Source organism: Amphiura filiformis, chromosome 1 (genome assembly GCF_039555335.1).
Source record: "Amphiura filiformis chromosome 1, Afil_fr2py, whole genome shotgun sequence".
Classification (NCBI taxonomy): Eukaryota; Metazoa; Echinodermata; class Ophiuroidea; order Amphilepidida; family Amphiuridae; genus Amphiura; species Amphiura filiformis.
In genome coordinates this window covers 92,954,507-92,975,445 of record NC_092628.1, presented here as the reverse complement: position 1 = coordinate 92,975,445, position 20,939 = coordinate 92,954,507, and the positions used below count along the sequence as shown (strand labels likewise).

At 35.8% G+C, this 20,939-nt stretch overlaps 2 protein-coding genes across 4 annotated transcripts; one reads left to right on the top strand and one right to left on the bottom strand.

Moving 5' to 3' along the window:
* Positions 1–1,651: 1,651 nt before the first annotated feature.
* LOC140157906 (uncharacterized) lies at positions 1,652–14,161 on the bottom strand. Of its 3 annotated transcripts, none has more exons than XM_072181160.1 (8): positions 13,934–14,161; positions 8,233–9,012; positions 7,386–7,504; positions 6,736–6,889; positions 5,561–5,719; positions 4,516–4,711; positions 3,279–3,394; positions 1,652–2,217 (listed from the first exon to the last, which is right to left on the bottom strand). In XM_072181160.1, the coding sequence occupies exons 2-8, from the start codon at positions 9,007–9,009 to the stop codon at positions 2,020–2,022; spliced, it is 1,719 nt and encodes a 572-aa protein (XP_072037261.1). In that variant the 5' UTR covers positions 9,010–9,012; positions 13,934–14,161; the 3' UTR covers positions 1,652–2,019. The 3 variants fall into 3 exon arrangements, with proteins under 3 accessions (XP_072037261.1, XP_072037256.1, XP_072037268.1); XM_072181155.1 differs by having other exon boundaries at positions 13,965–14,161; XM_072181167.1 differs by having other exon boundaries at positions 13,972–14,161.
* Positions 14,162–16,118: 1,957 nt separating this feature from the next.
* LOC140157889 (transmembrane emp24 domain-containing protein 6-like) lies at positions 16,119–20,323 on the top strand. The gene is made up of 4 exons (XM_072181138.1): positions 16,119–16,419; positions 17,470–17,590; positions 18,861–19,006; positions 19,877–20,323. The coding sequence occupies exons 1-4, from the start codon at positions 16,180–16,182 to the stop codon at positions 20,108–20,110; spliced, it is 741 nt and encodes a 246-aa protein (XP_072037239.1). The 5' UTR covers positions 16,119–16,179; the 3' UTR covers positions 20,111–20,323.
* The last annotated feature ends 616 nt before the right edge of the window (positions 20,324–20,939 follow it).

Genomic DNA, 20,939 nt, shown 5'->3' with positions numbered 1-20,939 from the left:
TGAATTTTGGCGCACTGAAAGCAGACATTATAGATTCATTGGTGCAAAAAGATGCATATTTAGACCATGCACCAGATACAGCTTTTACAAGTGTGAAAGTCTTACCGTTTTAAAATTTAAGGGACGTTTTGTGCATAATTTGGACATTTTTTACTAAAGCGTCGATTTCTCAGAGTTCACTTTTGACAATATTGCGCGATTTTTGTGACAAGATAACTCGAAAAAATATGCAAGCAAAGGGTAAACTTTTTGCACTATCCTTTAGAGTACATCAAAGTCTAGGGAAGGTTTTTTCATTTTTTCAAAATATTTGTTTTAAACAAAAATATACACCATTATGTGCAATTTTTAGCTTAATAGAGTGACAAAATGGCTTTTTTCACATGTTTATAAAATATTTAGAAAAAAGAAAAAAATAAAAAAAAAATAAAAAAAACGTCCCTAAGTTCATGTCTCTTCTTCATGAAAAGCTAACTGAATTTTTTTTACTCGAGCGGATTTTTTTCTAAGTTGTCACAAACAAATTGGGGTAAAAAAGTGAATTTTGTGATTTTTTCAAAACTTGAGATTTTGAACAAATCTGACGTCACCATGGGATTCCTTGACTCATATCCGTTCTAAAAATGTATAGTTTTATATACTTTGGACATACAATTCAGAAATAATGAAGCTCGAAAAGGTCCATGTTCTCTCCCATTACTCTGCCCTTAAGTGAGTAATTTAATCAAAAAGAAGCATTATTGAATTTAATTAAATTTAAGCTTTTCCTAAATTAGGTGTCACACATTCAAAAACAGTTTTTATGGTTCAGTGAATAAATTAAAATTAATGCTGCAGCTTATTAATGTCTTTCAATAATGAATAGGCCTTCCTTCATGTGAGATGGCTTCAAGCATCGTTCTCTGCTGTTGGTCAAGCTGGTTCCCGCATGCTGCAGGATTTGCTGCAAAGTCCTTTAAGGTGGTGTTGTCCCTCACTTGTCCGTTTGTAACAAGTTGAATGGCCACCCCTATAAAAGTTTTTTGAACCATTCAAGGAATGACCAATGAAACAAGTGTATAGGGATCCAGCATAAAATATCTAACCAGGAATCTGTTGCTCCATTGATTAAATGAATCAATGAACACAAGATTTATCATTGAAGTTACAGTTGTTCCTTCCTAATAAATTTAATTAGAATGAAAAACTTGTTAAATTTACGCATTTTAATGCATACAAAAAGCTAATTTAGAAAAGTGCAACTTTTGTTGATGAATACATTTGTTATAAATGGCTATATGATTACTCACTGAACCATAAAACATGTTTGAAATGTGTAAAAATTAATTCATGTTCATGAACATCTCAACTTAAGTTATTTTAATAAAAAACAAAAAAAAATATAGAAACATTCCTTTTTGATTAATTTTCTTCAAGTGAAAGAGGTCTGAAACCGAAAGTCATGCTTAAAAAGCCTATGTAGAAAAGTGCAGCTTTTTTTTTTGACCGAAAATTTTATAAATGGCTGTATTTCTCAGTGAAGATGATAACAGATAACAACAAAACCCCATTCACTTGATGCATAACTAATTAGCCTATGTTCCAAACTTTAAAACAAGAGAATTGATCAAGCCCGTTTCGGATTATACCAAATATTCTTCGGGGGGGGGGGGCTTATTTTTTTGGAACCGATTATAGCGCGTATTTATGAACTTTTAACCCTTTGTATCTCAAGTAACTGTTAGGAAGTTACAAATACTTACAAAGGGTACCAATCGTAAGTCCATCTTTTTATAGTTTTTTTAATGGATTTTACTATGTGTCGTAAGTTACACCTGGTTTTTGAGACCCAGGACTAGTTGGCTGGCTGGTCATTATACGGTCCTTTTTTGAGGATGTTACAATCCCAGGAACCAAAACTTCTGAGTTGTGTCATTGCATGAACTTACAGACAGGACCAAACTTAGACCAACTTTGACTCCAATGTTGAATTGCTATCTTACAATGTAAAACCAAAGCTAGCTTGCTGATTGGTCCTTATTAGTTTCTCATGAGGTGATTCTTGGCTTTCGTCACTTCACTTTCTATGAAATCTTCTTGCTTTATAATGTAGTTATTGAGTTCTTCCATCAACCACTTCTCTGATCTGCCAATTTTCTTCTTGATAGAGCTATCATACAATTCCTCTATTAACAATGCTTCATCATCTGTTTTTTCTACAGGAAAATCTTCAATAGCCTGCAGAAAGAGAATGAGAGAAAAAAAATTATACCATGTTTGTATACTTCCTCTTTTCAGGTTATGATGTTCTGATACATCTGCCCTAATTATCATATAGGAGGAGTCAATTCACAACAGGTTCACATAATCACATCTCATGATGCAAATTTGATTTTACAGTGCAAATATTGATACCTTTAATGACTATGCGATTCAGTACTCAGCAACCCAAACCTTGTCCATTTTGCAGTACATGTGATACATTGACAAGAAAGTACTGTACAAACACACTCTGATAAAAGGTAAACATGTACATTCACTTTATGCACTTCAACATCATAACTTGTGTTATTCTCCTGAGATTTTATATTATAAAACAAGATACATTTGAAGCCATCAAAGCAAAATAAGTCAGTCTATCAAAACATGCAGGAGAGCCTCCAATTCAAGGTTAGGTTACGTTCTGCTCATAATCCAGTAGCATAACCAGCGGAGGGAAGGGGCTCCCAGATAGGAATCACTGCCTCCTGCTTCCCCAAAATGAGTTGACCATCTGTATTTCAACCCCATTTGGCCCTCCAGTATCAGATTTTACCCTGCCAGTGTCAGTCTAGTTATGCCACTGTGATCATGTGTTCATTTGATTTTTTTGTAATTGTTGCCACTCTTAAATATGACTTTAAATAAAATACAATACACTAAATATCACTGGTTCAAGGTCGCATCACAGGCTGCAGGTATACAATATAACTCTACAATACAATATAATACATTAAAACTCTACATACAATCAGTGCCTTATTCTGTTTAAGATGAAGGAATGAAAGGGTGTTAGACAAGAGTGGCATGACTCCCAATACACAATACATGTTAAAATCCATGTTAGACAAGAGTGGCATATATGACTCCCAATACACCATATATGTTAAAATCCATGACATCTATACCATTTTTCACCCTGATGTGATAGTGATGTCAATGTGTATTTAATGTGGGTGCAAGGGTGCAAGCATCAAACGCTGCCTAAATGCATTGACTTAATGGCCACATCGGGGTGGTATACCATGATAACTACATACCTCTCTTAGTCTCTTGGCAAGGGCAATTTGCTTTGTGGCAGCCACTTTCACAGCAAATGAAAATCGCATTCCATGGTAGCTGGATGAAGGTGGTCTAGCTGAATGAGGAATTGTCCCTGTCATATAAATTAAGTGTAAAAATGTGAGTAAAATATTTGTGGCGAGAATGTTTGATGTGATGTGTAATTTTTCAGCTGATGTTACCTCCATTAAATAGAGAGTAACCGTTTCCCACAACCATCTGTTGATGAATTTTCAAACAAAGTGCTACCTTGGGATTACATTAACTGTATAAATAGTCCTGAACCAAGATCAAATGTATCACAACAGATTGTCTATGGCATACAGTCTGTCCACTTAGAAGTAAAAACCAAATCTGTGGCATCGGGGATCGATGCTTTGCGCCACACGCGAGCACGGCGCAACACGTAAAGGGCGTGGTGCACAAATCGCGCAGCAGTTGGCGCGCCAAAGAAGCATTGCACTGAAGTAATTATTCTCATACCTCCAGTTTCCGAGGTCTATTTACTTTGAACTTCTATGTGGACAGACTATAGCTTACTATTTGAGTAAGAGCATGACTGGGTAACCACAAAGTTATCTGAACACTTTGATGGATAATCATTACAGTTTGGCCAGTGTTTGTTTCCCAAGTACATACATAAAATATATAAAAACACAGTGAAAATGCCAATCGCATATGTCAGGGCACTTTTGACTACAGTGCTTGTGTGTATGTAACATCTGGTAAAGAGTGTTCAAACACCTGCAGATGTACATGTTAATGTCTTCTTGCAGAAAAATTGATCCACTTTGGTATTCTTCTGGACAAAACTTTTATTGCTGGTTATCCTGGTTCACCAGGGTTGTGTCTGTACACTAATGTACAGAGCAGTGTCGCTAAAATGATACTACATTGTAAATAATTTATGTACATGTATGAACATCAGACCATCTTGGTCAGCACCTTTTGTTAACTGCACTTCCTACTTATATAATGTTTGTTTTTACTATGAAAAGGTTATAACACCCACAAATCTGGTTCCATTTGTACAAAACAACAACAAAATGCATACTTTGATGATTAAACAAATTGGTCAGTTGGGTACAAACCACTAATTTAAATTGATTTTGTAAATTCAATGTATACCTTGATTTAGATTAATTACTTTGATTAATGATGATGAAATCTTATCACAAAAAATGAACAAATTGGTGCCACAAAATGCTAATTTACCTTGAAATACTACTACCCTTCCAAGTTGAGGTCTCACAGCACCAATGGCATCATATTCTGACAGTTGGTAGATCTCTTCTTCTGTCAATTCTTCTTTTAATGAGCCATTGTCTGGTAGAACATCAAAGAATGTTGTTTCACCAAGTTTTTCAGCAGACCAATTTGAATTCAGGTACATCAAAAATGTGTATTCATCCTAATGCAAAGTTAAAGTTGGAAATGAAATAAATTTAATTTCTCAATAATCCAAAGAAAAAAGATTTTACTTGGAAGGAGTGCTTAGGCCACAGAGTTATGAATTGAATCAAAAACAGATACTTTTGAGTATGTAGTGACTGGAAACGTTCCTCCTTTCTCATGATTGTTAATCATTGACTTGGCTATCTTGCTTTTGCACAATTCCCAGGTTGTCAGTCTGCATGTATATGACATCACCATAATATACTAATGCATTTTTATACGTCCAAGTATGACTTTTAATTAAGACTATTTATCCATATCTCACATTATGATATTACAATATTGTTTATTATACTGTGACACGATCTGGTCCATGGAGGACAAAGGAGGCATTTTTGACAATTGAGTTACAATTATTACCTTCACACAAACATTAGGCTATCATATAACAAAAACACCAAAGGGCTAGCATACTTGGTTCTAAAGTATTACAGAGCCCAATAGGCTACTATGATGTAATTTTGGGCTGACTACAGCCAGAAAATCAAATTGGAGGACATCTTTATCAAATGACTGAATCTGCAAGAAATTTGTTATGCAGACAATCATGATGTAGTCCTAGTTTCTCACAAAAGCGAAATAGGTTTCTGCACCGCAATTGATTGCATTATTTGAACCCCTGAAAGTTGCACAATGCAGAGACACACTTGGGCCCCGATCTTGAAAGACTATGTTCAAGCATGCTCAAACCAGGCTAAAAAGCCTATAATATAGCATACTGGCTGATATGACCAGGAAAAAACAGAATTGAAGGAAAAAAAAGACATTCCTATAAAACAATTTTACTTGTACAGGCTGTACATACCTCCCATATTTCACAGTCTGGATGTATTCGTGTATGATCTGTTGGCTTGCCTACATTGAGGGCCACATTATATGGATACCACTCACTTTTCTTGCCACTCACATATTTGGCGAGGTCAGCAATAACTGTCCACCATTGGGTGTGACGAAAATCTTCTGGCTAGAAAATGCAACACATTAAACAAAATCATTCAGTGAGTGTTAAATTCGACCACCTCTTTTTGCTGATCCTGAAGATTTGGTAGGTCAATCCTTGGCTTCAGGGGGCTGTGAATCCTGCGCTTGTGTCCACCACACAACAAGAAGCAGCCTATCTTTTGCTGTTGTAATTGGCTTTAGGTGGTGGCACCAATTTTGTGTCACCTTGTAACTCAATGAAGTCATTTCTTGCACACAATGTGAAAACTCAAGAAGCCATCATTTTTAAGAATTGTTTCTGCTTTTTCCTGTCACCTATTCTGTTCACCCAATCCTATGATACATTGATAAAAAGACACTTGACCCAGGCAGCAGGGGTAGCATTAAGGCCCGAAAGTCGGGGGTTGTTTTCCCTTGTTTTTCACTCCCGAGCTTGCAGATACATGGGGTGAAATTAAATCTCGGGGTGAATAATATTTTGCAGTGTAGTCAGGGGTAGGAGTAGTAAGGTCCAAAAGTAGAGGGTCAGAGTTCACCCCCGAGCTTGCAAATTCCCAATATATGGAGGGTGAAAAATCAATATTTGTTTAATTTAGGGGGTCATTCACCCCCGATCGGGGGTTAACGCTACCCCTGCCAGGCAGTCAGGCATAAAAGTGAATTCAGTAAACACATTCACTAGAATTGCAGACTGCAAAAATATACAGTAAACCAAATAATTAGGGTACCAGTTGTGTTCACCCCTGTATATCCTAAACATAGACAAGTATGTCAAAATTAAAACAAGCAGCAACGACCTATACTCTTTAGCTCTGATTTAAGACCTTATTAATTATTTTGTTGAAATTGGTTGAGAATTAAAAAAACGGTGATCTAAAACATAATGAAGAAACAAAATCAAAAGTTGAACTTTTCAATGAAAGCACAACGATAGTTTTAACATACATGATAAAAACAGTACATAATAAGAATGCCTGGAAAACCTTTAGAGGGACTGTGAAGTCTTGCTGTTGACCTGCTCACAGATGTCTCTCATACCTCAAATATTTTGATCCACTTGACATTGTCGCCACCTTCTGCAATGGCAGTATCATATGGGCCCCAGCCAAAGTTTGGTCCTTGGTGAGCTGCATACATTTTGAGATTGTGTACATCATCACTGCTGAATATGTTATCAAAGACAACAACCACTCTAAAACAAAAAGACGAAACAAAAAACCCACATCCATTAGATAAACAGGAGTTGGGCCCTTGTCATGCTGCACATCAATACATTTAAAAATTGCATATTATATGTATCATGTGAGTGACAAAAGGTGAAAAACAGTGTAGTACCGCCAGCATATGCTAAAAAAGGATGAAATTTCAAAAGTTCCTATACTTTTGTACAGAGCAAATTCAAAAAAAGGAGGAAAATTAACTAAAATTAAAAAAGTCTGAAATCCAACTTAAGGAGGAACTCTCAGATGCCTGCAATTCTGTGTATACTCCATCATTGTTAAACTTTGGTTCACCTGAAGTTTGGTCATTGATGGTTTCAATGCTGTTTTGCAAGTGTGCTTGTATGGGACTAACTTTATGCCTGTGATTCTAAGCTGGTCCAGTGAAGAAAAATTGCTGTTTTTAACATCGATGTACACAACTCAGGTTGAGATGCTATAATAATTGACAAATACCTGACACCTTACCTGCCATCTTTGTCATGGAATCTTCTCACTTCCTTTTCACTCAACTGCTTCGTATTCGGTTTCTTCTTAAATTTTGGAAAGCGGAAGAATCGACTATTCTCTTGTTCAACCAGTTTGGACTGTGAAAAACAAAAAAGTGTTACTGTAATCCTGAACAAATTGTTATGAACTTTTACAGGATATTTATTGTGAAGTAAAAAAAAAGATATGCAAGAGTAAATATACTATGTAGCTAAAGGCTGTAGGGAATAATAAAATCCAACAAACTGAATGAATAATAACAAAATATTATTTTTGATTTCATTTCCTTAGGATCCTTACAGCTCACTGATTGTCCTTAATAGTTAACAATATATATATGTAATACAGATATGCCACTTAGTATTGTCAAAATTTCTTGATAAAATGGAAAAATCCTACAAATTCACTTTTCCCGTTTGCACAGGAAATAGGGCAAAAATTTCCTTGAAAAATTTCCTGAAATTGTGAAATTTCTTGAAAAATCCAGTAGAAGACATGACCTTGTTCATGGGGGAGTGTAGATTCAAATTTCAAATGGAATCACCCATTCAGGTAACCCCATTTAAAATTTAAGATTAAGGTCATGTCTTTCATAATGTAAGGTGTGTATGGATTTCAACAGGAATAGCTCATGCGGCACATAACCAGCCTTAACTGCATTCTGAAATGGCAACAAGATAGGGAAAGTACATCAACAAAAGGCAGATTTATCATTATTTTCATTTTTTTTGCCACAATTTCACCTGCAAATATTTGCCTGAGGAGACAATCTGAAAAACCCACCCTCCTCTGGTTACACCCCTTTACTTACCCCAATTTTACTTACCCCAATTTCTTTTTGTGTCACCTGCACTTTCTCTTTATCTCTAGTGCATCTGATTGTGAGGAACATCAGCTCCTGTACATAGCTCATTGACGGTGAATGGGATAAGTATGGTATATGGGCATCCCAAATCACAGCTCTCCCAAATCTAGGCTTCACATTCAATATTACACTATCAACATCACTATGGTCATCATCACTTTTGAACAAAGTTAAATCACCGTAATCATTCTGTCCCCAGTCAGGTGTTAAAAATATTCTAACAGTTTGATCTTCACCTGAGCTTTTTTCCAGCCCACAGGTCGTGTTGATTTTATCCCCTCGTTGAAGCACCTGGGCTGTGATTTCGTAAGGTTGGTAATCGTCTTTTTCAGTAACATGTTTCAAAGAAGAATGCATCAACTTCCATATGTTAAACTTGGTGAAAACTGCACTTGGAATGGGTACACTCCATGGAAATACCTCTTTGGAGCAATCATCCTCATTACTTACATCCAAGTCTCCTTTACCTGGTGGTGACTTTTGTGAAGTCAAACTTGGGAACTCCTGTTCATTGTGCAACTGCCATGGTGAATTAAGAAGTATCAAAGTATGCAGAGCTTCTAATGATGATTTGGGGAAAAGATGATCTAAAATCACCACACTTTCTCCTTTGTTTGTGGTGTGACTCTGGACAATGTGTGATTCAACATCTTCCATAGTTGCACTGCTGATTTTATCTGTCTGAAGTAATATCGACAACCAGCAAAGAAATGTGAATTGAATAAAACTGTGTGCCATATTCTGAAAAAAGACAGAATAAAAAAATGTGTTATTGAGGAAAATAGTTGAGGAAATTTGACCAAACTATGAAATATGAGTATATAAATCCAGCCATTTCAAATAAAGATAATGAGAACTGATCATTTATTCAGCATCTTTTAACTAATTTGAGGAATCTGCAAAGGGTTTATTCCAGTTGATATCCATGACCATGACCTTTTAAATCTCTCACACAGGAGTGTAGATTTCAGATGGAGTCACCCATTTAGGGAGTGTTCATATTTGGAAAATATTAGGGGGGATCAAAGACATTTTGGGTCCTAAAAAGGGGGATCAAAAAAATTCAGTCCTCAATAGGGGGGATCAAAAAATCTGCCAGTAAATCGAACACTGGGAGGTAAGATATAATACACTATATTAGTGATGTGCATAACAACTCAAACATTGATTTTGTAGACTGCATTTTGCATCAATTGCAGTGCAGCACCAATGTCTCATTGCACTGTACAAAAATGTAAAAATCCGTTAAGTAAATAGCAGCATACTAAAAGATCACCCTAAAACAAAATTCACTACTAATATGATTTACAAGCTTTTTCATAGATCAAGAACTTTGCCTTACTACTAGTAGTAATCCGAGTGAGTACATATCATTCATACTTTTTTAGGTTTTGCTTGTTTTCATTTACAGGTTCATGTGTACCAGTCATGTTCATAATGGAAGATAAAATAACTGAATGAGGTTAACCTCATCACTACACTAATTTTTGTTCATCTGGAATATTTTCACTAGCTGGACTAGCATCTTCAGCAGATGGTATTGAACATGTTTATCATCATAACTCTTCATGACGTTAATTAGAAGTCAAGATTGGTCAAGGAAACCTACATAAATATGTTGTCTATACTTCACCTGACCCACATGGCACATATATGATTTTTTATGGTGAATAGCCACTCGCACATGGAATTTTAGAGGGATTTTGATAGCAGTTCCATTAAAAAAAGCTGCTATCGCCATGAGACTAAGATCTAGAAACACCCCTAACGCTGTTTTGGGGAATTTTGCTAGCAGAATCTTTTTGATGAAAGTCAATCTTTGACAAGTATCTTTGTTACGGAAAGTGCTATGACAAAAATGTTTTCAGTTTTGGCTTTCTTTACTCAAGGGCTTTCATTTGATATGTAAAATGTTGCAGTTTGATGGCAAATTTGAATTCACCTAGCATACGGTACCTAATTTATTGACAAATCAGAAGATTTATAGTCCATTAGTATATTTGTCAGCAAATTATCAACCTTAGATTTGACTTTCGATCTAGAGCTAAGACTGATAGTATGCATTGATGTAGATGGCTGCCCTCATTCGTCGACCTTCTGGATTGACGACTGAGAAAACTATGTGGAAAAACAGTGGCGGACTTTTGCAACCAGATTCTGGTTGCACGTGAATATTAAGCAGGTTACAAACTTTCACCGAGACTGCACAGTTGTGTCCAAGACCGAGTTAGTTGTTTTTAAAACTTCAGAGCGTGATCTTGTTACAACGGCGCAGTACACATGGCGCGGGTGCAGTGCACACGGCACAGTATACAGGCGCCGCCGAGTCAGTCGCGCTATGACGCATTAACCAAAGTCGCAAGCATTGGTCCGCCACAATTTGAACTGTAAGATAATCAGTCGTCACTACGAAGCATAACATAGTACATGCGCAGTGTAGACGGCTGGTGGAATAAGTCTAGGATTGATGTATGATCCCTCTAGAGACAGTGAGAGATGAGATGTAATTGTATACTAGTTCCAATAATTGGAACTCATGGCTCGACCGTGAGTTCCAAGGAGCTATGTGTATGTGCCGCGGCGATTTAGCATGCATTCATCACCATTCACATATGTACATAGTCGTGGAGTGGACTTTTCGCTGCTCATAAAAATCGCTCAAAAATCGTCTTTTTATAAAATATTTCTTTAGACAAAAGCTGATGCATAGAATAAGTTTAGCAATCACAGATGACATACATCAGTAACACAGGTTTCTAAAGTGAGTATTTTACCAGATATATGCAAACTTGCCAAAATAAAACCCTGGAGGCACCCTACACCTACGGGAGTACCTACAACTTGAGAACAAGTCCTCAAACGTTCGAAATTTGTATTTACTACAACTTAAAGGCAGAGTAAAAAAAGTTTCTAGTCCGCGCCCTCCTCCTTTTTTGAAGATTTTTCACATTTCTTTATTTGTAAACATTTAGTTATAACTTGCTGAAAAAGATGTTTAAGAAGTTTAAACTTATTTTACTGCTTTGTAAATGCATAATACATCATTTAAGAAGACTTTTGTGATCACTAGAGGGGCATACGGCCGTGTGTCCTGAACTCGTCACCCTTAGCGTTACATGACAAATATTATGAATTTTTACACCAACCGGGTTTCTAATTAGATTATCTCGCCAATCATCAACCCTAAACTAGCAAAAGTATATACATGTTTGGAAAGCTGAAGGCATAAGCAATTCTAATATATACATTTCAACTCATTATACAGGTGACCTGCAAGTTATACAGGGTGGAATAAAAAGATTTTGATAAAAAATGGGTCACTCAATGCATTGCTTATTACCAACTTACAGTCCGTAGATTGGGGTGAATAGGGACGCAGGGGTGAATAGGGACAAACATGAGAAAAGTTTTTGAAATCTCATTTTTTCACATTTGGTTAACACTTATTTTTTTTTATTTCCACATATTGAAAGATCAATCAAACAGTGTTCAGAAAATGGTTCAGCAGATGTTAAAGAATAAATTTAGGATTCAGGGTGTCCAAAATAAAATTATCTAAAAAAAGTTATAAAAAATGGGTTGGTCAAAACTTTCCTGCTCCCACGGTCACTATTTTAGAAAATGAGCTGGAAATTCACCAGGACCTAGCCTGTTAGGTCTTACAACTTTCTCTAAAAGATTATTTGTTAATTCTGACAGGAATTTTTATAACAATTTTTTTAATATTTTTCAGGTAAAAGTCACCTAATACGGGGTGAATAGGGACACCCTTGCCACAACCACCCTTACCCCACCACACCCTACACTACCACCCTACCCTGCTCCACCCTTACCCCACTACCCTCATGAACCTACCCCACCACTTTAACCCTACCACCACCACCCTTAAATCACTATACCACACCCTGACCCCACTAGCCTCATTAAACCTACCATCCCCACTGCCCTACCCCATTACCACACCACCCTACCCAGGCTACCACCCTCATCCACCCCTAATACTATCATGCCACTGCCAGAACCCACTACCCCACACCCTACCCCAGTACTCCACCATCCTACCCCACCCATCTACCCCACCACCCTATTCCCTACCCCACCACCCTATCCACTGCTCCACCACCACCACCCTATCCACTACCTCTACCACCATGATACCTTTTCTTATACCCCACCACCCTGATACCACTACCCCAACACCCTACCTTACCCACCTACTTCCCTACCACCCAGAACCCTATCCCAGCCATCCTTACCCCACCACACCCTACCCCTCCTCTTCTTGTACTGACGAGCCCGATCAACGTTGTCAAGAAATCAGATTTAATCAGTTATGGTGGTATGAATTACCTTGACATGTTTCTATTGTTTTTTAAAACTCACTTGGTGTCCCTTTTCCATCCATGTGGGGGTAAAAATGCAAGTACACTCCTTCAAAGTTGTACTTTCCTTATCAAAACCAGTGCTGTCCCTATTGACCCCGAAGTCGGGGGTCAATAGGGACACCAAAATTTTATAAAAATAATATATACCCCCCACATATATTCAATTTTTTATAATGGTGGATTAAAGGCATCATGGGTGGACATAATATGCCCTCAAAAGTTTGGCTCATGGGGCTACAGGAAAAAAACTACAATCTAGAGAGTGCCAAAACTGTCCCTATTCACCCCAATCTACGGTAATAAACTGGAAGTAAACAACATTCATTTGGTTAGAGGATATGGAGAACCAACTGACTTTGGAAGAAACCAAAATCACAGCTGTTTGGTAATCTAGGAATATAGGGTGTCCCAAAGTATGTTAGATTTTTTTACAATTCAACATATTTTGAACCTAAACATTTTCCCCTGACCCATACAGAAAAAATATGTCCATATTTAGATTCCTCGTCAAATTTCCCTTCAGAAAATCTATACTTTGACTATGATAGGATAAGTAATTAAAATTTTACAGTAACTTTTAGATTTTGAAGACATCTGCATTACTTACTACAGTGTTTAATATGACAACGGGTAGTTTTGTATGGAAAAGTTTGTATTTTCTAGACTAAACCAATCATAAATTATTAAAAACAATTAGTAGAATTGTTTAGCTGTAAGGCCATGAGTGTTTTAGATGCTAAATAGAGTCCGAATCCAATTTACAGCCTTAATTTACAGAAGCAGATTGCGCACTAAAAATACCAATCCCATAGAGTTTGTGTGTACCACATACCACATCCCCCACCACCCTGCCCATTCTGAATTCCATGGCGCAGTGTCAGTATTAAAAAAGTTCAAGTATTTCTTTTTACAGGGTTGAAAGTGCATTTTATTTAGCAATAAAATGAGACCACAAGCATGACAATACCTTCTAGCTTGACAGAGATATCATCATTTGTTTTGAGTTGACTTTGGCAAAATGTAACGTCGCCACCTTTTTTTGGTGGCGAGTTCAAGACACACGACCATAGTATACCTCTCAAAACAAAAAATAAAAAGGGCGGCCTCCTCCTTTTTCTCAGATATCAATCTGTATGTCGAATACCCAAAATATGGTGCCAAATATAGGTATTTAGCGTCATTTCCAATAAAAAAATAGAAAATAAAAAGCCCCTAATTTTTAAAAATCCGGACGAGAAACATATTTTTATCTTTACTAGGCCTAATTGTATACAAACGTGCAATTTTGCCAGTGTTTGTTGTACTGACCGTCGACCGTCCGCAAATTACACTAAAGGAGCCGGTACCGCCTCATATAACAGCTATTGCGTGAAATGAAGCTTTTCATCCGGTTGAATTGGTCATAACAGTATGAATATACACAATGTACATAGTAAATGGCCTTCACAAATCAACATTTTCTGTTCAAGTTTTAGCTAACAAAATCGGCAAATTACTTTCTGACAGCTATGCCCACTGCGCTTGCGTACACGAAGCCCAGGTACAAAAATGGATAGTCTCGTATGCAGTTTCAATTTGGTTTCCTAGCCTCTGGCGCAGACAGTCTTAAATTTCCAGTGTGTTTGTTTGTTTGTTTGCATAGGCGTAGATCCGGGGGGGGTGGGCGTAGGCGCATAGGCGTAGATCCCAGGGGGGGATGGTCCATACAATCATCTCCCCCAATGTTGACGCCTGATAATGGGTTTCTGACCAAATTAACCTCATATTTGCCCATTTTAGCCCCAAAAGTGCAAATTTTCGCACGCTTCGCGCGCATTTAATCTTCTTTTACACCATATTTCATCAGTTTAGCTTCAAAATAGCAAAAATTTTCATATCATAAACTAATTCTGTCGCCAAAGGGTGCTGGATTGACTATACTTCAAGATTTTTTCCCAACTTCATCCCCCCCCCCAATGTCAAAAAGAAATCTACGCCACTGTTTGTTTGTTTGTTATTTGCCATGAAATTATTCGGAATTCCGAGCATTATTTTTTCCTAAACAATGACATTAAAATTATGGATTTCGTTCTCATAATAATTATAAACTGGTTTCATCGATACAATGTAAATTGAGTTTTGTTTAGTACCATCACCACCAGCATTCGCTTGACATTTTCAGATACAGTGACTTTACAAGAATTGTTTTCTGTAAGTCATTGTTTTAAAGGGTTTTAAATAATATTTTCTTGTACAAAAGTTTTTTGTTTTAAATGTCCTTCTCACAGTTTGTATTCAACAAACAAAACAAAATAACAAATTGAAAATAAATGTGTAGTTTTATAACAGACCTAGGCCCCACACCTTCTTAGACCCAGCCAATAAATAAAATAAATAAATAAATAAATAAATAAATAAATAAATAAATAAATAAATAAATAAATAAAAATAAATAAATAAATAAATAAATAAATAAATAAATAAATAAATAAATAAATAAATAAATAAATACACAAGGAATGTATTTATATAAGCTGAAAACCGTAGTTCATCTTCACATTTTTATAATAACGTAATGTTTCAACAGTGGGGTTTCAACACGACACAAATACAGCTATTTTGCTGGACAATACTTCGTGATGCGGATGATCTCAGCAGCATCTAATTATTATAACATTCGTCATTTATGGTACCCGACGTTCTACGGCCTTTTGTAAAAAAATATTGCGAGAAGAGACCAAAATTGAAAAGAAAGGTTGTTTCAAATTGAACTTCGGAATTTGAAAAGTATAAATCACATTTGGTCTATACTAAGGCTCTGCTAACACTTTTCTTTGATGACTTGTTGACTTTGGCCACATTCTTTTATTTTTTTCAAATATGTATCTAAAAAATACAAAAATCTAAGCTAATTGAACAGACAGTGAAGACTGGAAAACAGTGTAAAATGAACAGCCCCAGATAAGGCTATAAACTGGAGCAATGCCGGCGATTTCATTACCATGGCTCGGTTTAAGCCACAAGTAGGGCTCATAACTTTGATTTAGCTTTGAATTTATTTTTTCCCACAAAATGGCTATAAAGCAAATTCGAATTCACATTAGAAAAAGCTAGCAATCAAACTCGGAATTTAAGAAAAATAATTATTACTTTTTTATTATTATTATTATTATTATTATTATTATTATTATTATTATTATTATTATTATTATTATTATTATTATTATTATTATTTTATAATTATAATCACACACACATGCACCACAAATAAATTACTGGTATTACTGGTAATCATGTAATTAAAAGTCATAACATAATTATGATTGACATGTAAATGAAAACATGTACGAGCTATATTCACTACTATTCTGCCATATCAGCATATTCATATTATTTTATAGACACAATGAATTTTTAATACCAGCATCAGCATGAAGAGATAAGGATTATTTTCATATCGTATGCATTGATAAGCACACGTGGAATAATACTCACGGCTCGTATCAATTACTTACCATATGTGACATGATATAAAACTAACAATATGGAAGCAAACTGGACGATACAATACATTTTCCATATATATTTTTGTCTGTTTTCCCTGTTTTTGACAGTTTTATGCGAATATCATGAGCCGTCTAAGCATCCATATGTGGACCCTATCGAGAGGACTACTTCTAAGCCATGGGTTAATTTGGAAATGACAGTAATGATCAGACCACGAGCTGAGGAGTGTTTTCATCAACGAGTTAAGGAGGGCTATAGCTTTGGTATAGATTGGCGGGTATGTTATAATATTAAGGGAGTTGGCATTATGGCCTATATTAATAAATAATAAAGATAATCAACATCATTATTTTAATAAATAGTAAGCTATTATTTACAATTCAGTATTATCACCAACCAGGTAACCAGGGGGTGATAAAACAACAATATAAGCAGTCCGCTATATTATGTTATAGGTTCAATTGCTGTACTTGTACAACTTACTATTAAATTTAATTATGAATTTATGAATTGAAATTTGTTAAACACCAAGTGCGCATCTTTAAGCTGATAACGATATAGAGAATGCAAATGATAGGATGCTTCCTTATCAAGAGATTATTAGTACTAATGCAAAATCAACACAATATTTCTGTTGTCTGCACACTCCAATTTTGGTATGTCGTGGCCATTTGATCATTTTTTGTTCCGCAGTTCTTGCATACTGGTATTAGTACACTATGTTGTTAAATAGTCAGTTGCTTGGTTTAGTCATGAAAGTGCCATGGAGATGTAGCAGAGACATTTACCCCCTGTTTAGTATGTAACAAGACATCTTATTGCTGTTTGACATCATCACAATGGCTGATTTCTCAGTTCATTTATTCTTCTCTCTATTGATATTATTGGATCTTGGGATGTGACCCAAAGTAATGACAGTAATACAATTATTGCTAATACCCAAAGACAACTAACATAATTACCATGTAAACTTTGTAACTTTGCCTTGCAGAGATTCCGCTAAATATATAAATGGTCTATGATTAGGGACCGTTCACAAACAGGGGGTGGCCTGAAAATTTTGACCCTCCTAAAGGGGGGCCCTGAAAAAAATTACCACAAATTTTCCTGGAAAAAATAAATTTATATGCTTTTCTATGGGGTTGGCCCATAATTTTCATGTCAAAAAGGGGGGGGGGGCTGAAATTTTTGAGGTCTGGGCAACCCAGCACAAAAATGCAAATGTCTAAAGTTTTTGAGTATCATGATTTTTCATCCAAAAATATTCGATAATTGGAATAAAAATCATACATTATAGGCCTAATTGTTATTATTTTTTATTTTTCAGGTACAAGGAGCTGATACAAATCGCAATTTTCGTTTTGTAGTCCGCGACCCACGGGGAGCCATCATCCATGTTACATATACAGTTCTCCATGAACAATATGAAACAAATATTGAGCTGGAAGGTAAGATCCCGGGGTAAGATAGGCCTGTAAGTTTTCCTTAAAATGAGCAGCCTTGGCCCCATTAACGTACAAAATATATTTATTTTAGACATCCGGTGTGATTTGATTTGATTTGAATTAATTTGATTCGATCATATTTTGTTCAGGATAATAGCAGTCCTACAACTTTGCATATCACAGATACACTTTAACAAAATGCACATGAATAGCACACACTCCAATTTACAATTCAAACATGCCTGTATGACCTCGAAAGCATGATGACAATCATGATGGCGAAATAAAAATAATATATAAGTACCTACAATATTTAATTTAATGAAAGTAGAACTTATTGCAACCAAACAATGCTAGTTGCTGGAAACAGTTCAAGTATGGATTGTCTTTTAGATGGAGGGGGATATGACAAATGAAAGACAGTGGGGTTTATTTAAATAGGAACTTTTAGCACCTATATATTACAGTTGAAATCCATATAATTATGGAAGATATGACCTAGCGTAATCTTCCACAGGGAGTGTGAATTACAAATGGGACTATTTGAATCGAATGGGCTATTCCAGAAAATAGACGAACACCCCTTAAAGAGGAGTTCGTGTTTCCAGACTTTTTGTGCAGTCATGATTGTTGGAAATCCTAGACTGCTTTGCTTTGCATTCCTTTTTTTAACAATTCATACCATTCCATGCATAAAACACAACACATCCACATCCCCAGTGACTGCCCTGCGCGCCCAAAGAAAAAAGGAAATAGATAGCTGTTGGATCAGAACAGGATTGGTGGATTTTCCATGGTGGGATTAGAGGATGATAAATTTAAATGGTCTACTACAGTAGACTATGGAAATCAGACTTTCAAAATATCTAAATACGAAAAAATTCAGCAAAAATAGTTCAAAATCGAATTTCGGACAATTCCTTCGTGTTTTATACATTTTATTGCATTTCCAAGTTTTTCCAGTAACATTGGCAACTGGATTTCCAGTCATTTTCAGAAAGCAAACATGGAAATCCAGACATTTCTTTATTGAAAATGTACTCCTCTATAGGGGGTGTGCACCTATTTTCTGGAATAGCGCAATGAGTGAATCCATCATTTGAAATGTTTACCCTTTGTGAGAGAGATTTAGGTCATGTCATTCAATAGCTAAATCTCTAAAAGGCTATAATAGATCGTGATAGACCTATGATCGCCATCCGGGAGTTCCCCTCATAGGTATTAAAATGAGTCATTTAATTAACATTATTTATTTTAACCCTTCAATTTTTAGGTGTGTACACCTTCTGTTTTGGTAACGAAGCATCTAAGTGGAAAGAACGTAAGGTGTCTGTTCTCGTCTCCATTATTGATGAAAGTAGACTCCAAAATTACTTTACACTAGAGGAAGAAGCCACAGAATCAATGAGAAACATTTCGGTGAGTTAAATATATAAAAGACATAGCTTGTTGTATCTGCTGCCAGACAAGTATAAGATGCGATATCTTTTTAATCAGTTAATTGGTATTTGTGCAGGCAAATGGCAAAGGGAATATTGTTTTTTCAGCTGCATGATCTAACCTTTTTTACGGATATGTCGGTTTCGTAATTCATCTTTTTATATCTTTTTGCACATCGAGTATATTGCACCACCAATTTTGTCTTCTTTTGATTGAACAGAATTTTCGAATGTAAACAGTAGTAAATTTTATGTATATAGATTTTGGGACAGAACAACACATATATTTAATGTTTATACAATAAGAAAAGTTCAACAATATTAATAATATATTTTCTTCTCGACGATTTCATTAATGTACATGTCACGCGTAACATGTCTCCCGCAAACACACAACAACAACAACAAAAAAGGTCTAAATTTCGGGTTATTATATGAAGAGCACAAAAACGTTGTAATAATAACATTCATAAAAAAATGTTGAAAGCGTGATGCAAAAACATTCTAACAGATTGTTATTTAACTGCTGTTTTGCAAAAAATGTTTGCCCAAACTATTTTACAATAACGTTTAAAAAAATATTTTTGTGACCTTTACATAACCCGCCATTTAAATGTTATTATAATGTTATGAACAAACGTTTTAAGAGCATTTTTGTGTTTGCTAGGTCATTATCGCGCTCTGAGAATGATGCTCTTACACAAGAAGACTCATTTAGGGGGTGCTCAAACTTTGCTTAACAATGTGACGTCATTTTATGATTTTAATATGAAGTAAACTATCAGAATAGATACAGTTATTTTATATATAGATATAATATTAAAACTTTCTGTTATTTTCTCTTTGACAGTATTCGCTCACCCGAGTCACATACGCCCTGGATAAAACTAGCAGATTTCAAAACTATAAAAGACAGTCCATCCGACAAGATTGGGAGTTGCTCAATGCTAACTTGGCGTACGTTGTCTATTGGTCGGTAGCACAGTGTTGTATCATCGTAACAGCAGCTATTATTCAAGTTTGGGCTTTAAGAAGTTTGTTCAAATCGAGTACAGTGACTCCAACAGATCGTCCTAGATGCTAAAACGAACAAGAGCTTTACATTTCTTGTTAGTCAATTTTGCTTCTGTATTTCTTATAATTTGCCAGTAGTTCAGTTTTCTTCGCAGCTTTTGGTTTATGTTCAAACCGTTGTGATATTTGTGACCTGTCACGGCGAATGAGCCATACATTCCTCCCCCTGTCAAAATTGTTTTATTTTGCGTTTAGAAAACATACATCATAAGCTTTAAAATGGTATATTTAATATTATTTGACTTCAAAACGATATCCAGTAGCGGGGTTATGGTTTGTTGAACTTTGCTCCTTCAACAAATTGGTAGCTTTTTTTCGTTTCTACGTGTGTCTCTTTTTCCACATTGCTGGCAATAAATATCAAACAGTCATAATTGGCGGTCATATCAAATCATCCCCAAGTCAACGCGGTTCAAGCAAGTTCTCTCATTGTTAATTGTTGATTATACATAGGCCTACCTATACAAAATACAATGCCTGGTAACCCACCACTTGAACAGGATTTAGCCAAAGCAAACAAAGACCAGAGCTATTAAAAATTCTATTGCCATCTAAGGTAGAAGCTTATTTTCCTCTTCAATAATATGATTATTGATTGGTGTTTGACTATCAAAATGAGATAGATGTCGCGCCAGCTGGAGATGCCGATGAATACGACCTGCATACACATTTTACACTCTAACTCAGAATACAATTTAGGGAATTTACGGCTCATTCGAGCTGTACGCCGAGTGTACGGTCACATTTTGATGTTTTTTAGCTGTTAGCACATGTAACTTTCAATATGAAAACCAGTCACCGATTTGTCCTTCTTGTACGAAAAGCCAGGGACTGAAGGA

What these genes read in the sequence shown, in the direction of transcription:
- LOC140157906 (XM_072181160.1), bottom strand. Translation starts at nt 9,009, where the DNA reads ATGGCACACAGTTTTATTCAATTCACATTTCTTTGCTGGTTGTCGATA. An exon ending in TTCCATGACAAAGATGGCAG is followed by an intron (nt 6,890 to 7,385) that starts GTAAGGTGTCAG and finishes TTTTTGTTTTAG; the next exon opens with AGTGGTTGTTGTCTTTGATA. An exon ending in AAGGGTAGTAGTATTTCAAG is followed by an intron (nt 3,395 to 4,515) that starts GTAAATTAGCAT and finishes TTTATATGACAG; the next exon opens with GGACAATTCCTCATTCAGCT.
- LOC140157889 (XM_072181138.1), top strand. Translation starts at nt 16,180, where the DNA reads ATGGAAGCAAACTGGACGATACAATACATTTTCCATATATATTTTTGT. An exon ending in GCTTTGGTATAGATTGGCGG is followed by an intron (nt 16,420 to 17,469) that starts GTATGTTATAAT and finishes TTTATTTTTCAG; the next exon opens with GTACAAGGAGCTGATACAAA. An exon ending in AATCAATGAGAAACATTTCG is followed by an intron (nt 19,007 to 19,876) that starts GTGAGTTAAATA and finishes TCTCTTTGACAG; the next exon opens with TATTCGCTCACCCGAGTCAC.